Raw genomic sequence first — 4,495 nt, 5'->3', positions numbered from 1 at the left:
TGTCACCAGACTCTAACTTACTCACTGCTGAATCTCTCCTATGTCAGGAAAGCAGGGCTGCTCTGCTATTATGATGTGGCTTCTGGAGCCACATATTCAACTGTAGAATTTCAGGCTCTGTAGAAAAATGTTGATACAAACAAGGTTTACATTAATTAGACTTTTGAAATGTTTGCATTGTTTTTTAGAGTAACTGGACTTTCTCCAAGATGTCCTATCAGAAACACCAGAAGAAATGGCAGCTCCCTGCCAAGTGCCTCCCCAAATATCCATCCAAGTGGGCCCCTCAGGCTCCTGCTTCATGTTCAGCTCCATGCCCCCCTCCAGCTCCTTCCTGCTGTGTTCCTGTTGCTGTATTTCTGGCTTTGGAGGCCACTGCTCTCTAGTTTCACTCCGGTTTCCACGATTCTACCTGCGTCAGCCCCAGCATTCTGACTGCTGTGAGCACGAGTCTTCTAGATGTTCCACTTGCCATAGCTCTGGAGACTGCAGCTGACCTGTGACCTTTAAGGAACCAAAGAACCACAGCCAAGGACCCGCCCTGAGTTGATGTCTTCCCTCACTCTTACCCTCCTCCTTCCTTCTCCTCCTGAACTCAGCTGCCTATCTCCATAGGTGATAGGCTCCCCCTTTTGCTGAGAACCTCAGGCCTCTTGGCCTTGGCTGTGTTCCTAGATCAAGGAGACCTGCATGCAAAAGAAAAATCTGCTTTTTGAAGCCCGATCAGTGTACTAAAATAAAGCTTATCTTTCCTGGTGCCTTATATGTTTGTCGATACTCCATCCTCAGCTCTGAAAAGCTCACATTAATCTGAATTATTTAAGCAGACTCCCACAAGGTGCCAGCCAGGTGGAAATTCCTACCAAGATAGACCTAGAGTCTGAGCTATTTGAGAAGGCTGTGAAAAGCAGAGATTCAGAAGGGTAGAGTAGAGGGAGTTTCCAAAATGTAAGTGACCTTGTTCCATGGCTGCTGCCGCAGGTGACACCATCACAGAGTTTTCTTTCTGTTTATCGAGGACATTTTGCTGCCCAGATCCTCCTTATTTGGGAGAATCTCATGCTCAGGAAGGAGATGGTACAGCAGTGCTTGTACCTCTCAGATCTCAGTTTCAGAAGCCATGAGAAATACTCTGCTTGAGCATATTCACTCAACTGAGTCCCTCGCTCCATGTCTTCACACAGAAGCCAGGATGAGGGAGGAATTTGTACATGGTCCAATCAGCACAATACCCAGGAGACTTCTGGCCTTGGTGTTGCTATCTACCCTTTTCAGGTTTTTCCCTCATCTATTCAACAAGCCAAATGGCATAGGTGTAGGGCCTGCTCTTAAAGCAATGTCCTTCCTGACCCAACAGTGGCCATGGGTCATAAGCCACAGCAATGCTTCTGTACATCCTCCAGGGCTATGGCTCTTAGCCACAATCTTGAGACACACGGTGCCTATCAGGTCAGTGGGAGACAAAGAAATAGGGTTATGGTCAGTACCCCAGAAACTGCACATATCCACAGCTTAGAATAACTAAACCATGGCTATGCTGTCAAAACATCTGATTTCAGGCAGAGGAGTGTCACACACTTGAATGCCACCCACTAAGTATGTCCTAGCAGAAGAGAGACTGTTCCAGGCTGTCCCTTGGCCCAAAATCATTTACTAAAGGTCATGGCTGGTCCAGGCATTCAGGGCACTGGGAGTTCTGAGGGTAAGAATGAAGGCAGATTTCATCACCGTCCTTGACATCCCTATGCTCAGTCCAAGGAGGAGGACTTCCAGCGTTTTCCAGCCTCTGACAAAAGGAACAGTAGGGTTCCAGAGAGGTTCTTCGAGGGTTCTTGAGATTTCTATTTGTATGTATATGTGTGTGTTTATGTGTGTTGACACGTTGGAGAATATTCAGAATGCCTGTTCAAAATGTTAAATAACAGGTGACAGTGATAACACCTGGGAGATCACCTAGCTCTCCATGTTCATCTGGGCTGTTAGTCTAACTAGTTTACTATTAGCTGATCTAAATAGTAGATTGCAGAGTAAAAATTGTGTAACATCTTTGTGTGTATTTTTAACTTTTTAATCATAGTTATTGATTTAAGGGGAAATGTTATTTTTATCCATATTGTAGCCTCATCTTTAAAATAATATCTTCCATCTCACATTCACTCCTTTCCAATGGAGAGCAAGTGAGTTGTCTGAGAGGTGAAATGGCAAGAGTTCTGCCTTCCTTTGTCTCTGCTTTTCTACTGTGCTTACTCTGGTTGCTGGAAGGATGTCTCTCTGTGGACCAAGTTCTATCCCAATGCAGGCTCCAAGGTTTAGACTTTGAAATAAATATTATGAAGTTCATCTTGGCAGTGGTACAAGTTACATTTGCCAAAGCTCTGATTTATAAACTCTCTGTCTTAAACCATTCTCTTTCTCAATTGTTTAAGAGTTTGGGAAGGAAAGACATATGATTAATTAACCCACTCAAAAATCCCAATATTACAAAGAGTGTGACTGTGTACAGAATCCACCATTTATACATCTAGTTATGTAAAATTTTATTCACACGAAATTGTATTACAGCTCATTGCATTAAATACAATACCAGATAAGTCCAGGTGCGCCAATGTCTCATGATAAATTATTTTAACAGCTATCCCCTAGTGACATGGTAATATCATAGTGCAAGGCATTACTCATGTGTTTGTGGTGATGCTGGTGCAAAAAAACCTACCTGGTTCTCAGTTGCATAAAGGTATAGCACATATAATTATGTATAGTACATAATTCTTGATAATGATAATAAATGACTATGTTGTTGGTTTTTATGTATTCACTGGATTTTTATCATTATTTTAGAGTATACTCCCCTACTTACATAAAAAGTTAACTGTAAGACAGCCTTAGGCAGGTCCTTCAGGAGATATCCAGAAGAAGGAAGGCACTGTTGTCATAGATGGCAACTCCATGCATGTTATTGTCCCTGAAGACCTTCCAGTGGGACAAGATGTGGAAGTGAAATACAGTGATACTGATGATCCTGACCTGTGTAGGACTAGGTTAATGTGTGTGCTTGGATCTTAGTTGTTAACAAAAAAGTTTAATTTTTTTAATTAGGAAGAAAACTTTACAGAATAAGGATATAAGAAAGACAATATTTTTGTACAGTTGTACAATGTGTGTTTTAAGCTCCTATTACAAAAGAGTAAAAAAGTTAAAAAAATAAAAAGTTTATAAAGTTAAAAAGTTATAGTAAACAAAGATTAATTTATCATTGAAGAAATAGATTTTGTATAAATTTAGTGTCCCCTAACTGTATAGTGTCTTTAAAGTCTGCAGTAGTGTAATTTCCTCGGCTGTCACATTCACCCTCCACTCACTCACTAACTCATGTACAGCAACCTCCAGTCCTGCAAGCTCCATTCATGGTAAGTGCCCTATACAAGTGTACCATTTGTATATTTTATACTATATTTTCCTGTAAATACACTGGTGTATATACAAACTATATATATACTGTATATATATAATTTTTATATATACTATATATATTCCCTGTATATATAATTTATATATAGTGTATATATATACTATATGTACTGTAGATATTGTACCTTTTCTATGTTTAGATACAAAAATACTTACCATTGTGTTACTACTGCCTGAAGTATTCAGTATAGTAACATGCTGTACAGGTTTATAGCCCATGAACAATAAGCCAGACCATACAGCCTAGGTGTGTAGTAGACTACACCATCTAGGTTTGTGGAACTATGTTCTGTGATGTTCACACAACGACGAAATCACCTAAAGATGCATTTCTCAAAATGTGTCCCTGTCCTTAAGTAACACATGACACTACTACTAGAAAAAAAGCCTGTTAAAAATGACATGGTATTGGTACTGCAAGAAGGATATTAGATGACCAGCTGATTTAGAAGTACAGTTAGGAGCATTTGCTGATAAAGAACTTCAGAAAGACTGCAGCATGACAACAACCTCACTTCATGAATTATTCTAAGGTTGAGATCATGAAATATTTATAACAAAACTGAACAGGAGTATGCCTATTGAGAATATTTCCATTTTGCTTATTTTTGTACAATATGGTTAAGCAAGTCAATGGAAAGATGACTGACACATGCGCAACAGAAGAAAACTTTAAATATTGAGATCAGCTTTTTAGCATATTATTGAATAAATCAGCACAATGGGATGTTTATACTGACATTGGAAAAGCAAAGACAAGAAAAATTGTAGAAACTATGTTTTATATAGACATTATTGCTAAAGTGTGCTTAAGTAATTGTGTGTTGCATGAAAAACAAATGAATTTAAGAAGCTGCAGATATATTGCAAAATGATGTCTGACAAAGCCATTCATAAAAATTGGCTTTAAATTTTCAGCTTTTCAGTGTTATTTGTATGAAATGAGAAGACATGGGATAAGTCCTGGTCACCGGCAATAAGGGACAATGTCCTGGCAAAGATATTTCAAATGAGATAAGAACCATTT

At 39.2% G+C, this 4,495-nt stretch overlaps 1 protein-coding gene across 1 annotated transcript; it reads left to right on the top strand.

The window, feature by feature from the left end:
* The first annotated feature begins 209 nt into the window (after positions 1-209).
* Positions 210-496, top strand: LCE7A (late cornified envelope 7A). The gene is given in 2 exon segments (XM_055094601.2): positions 210-339; positions 342-496. Coding segments are annotated over 2 exon segments (285 nt in total).
* Positions 497-4,495: the final 3,999 nt, after the last annotated feature.

This window comes from Pan paniscus, chromosome 1 (genome assembly GCF_029289425.2).
Source record: "Pan paniscus chromosome 1, NHGRI_mPanPan1-v2.0_pri, whole genome shotgun sequence".
In the NCBI taxonomy this organism is placed as follows: domain Eukaryota; kingdom Metazoa; phylum Chordata; class Mammalia; order Primates; family Hominidae; genus Pan; species Pan paniscus.
The sequence above is the reverse complement of the archived record's forward strand: the minus strand, read 5'-3'. Positions and strand labels throughout refer to the sequence as shown.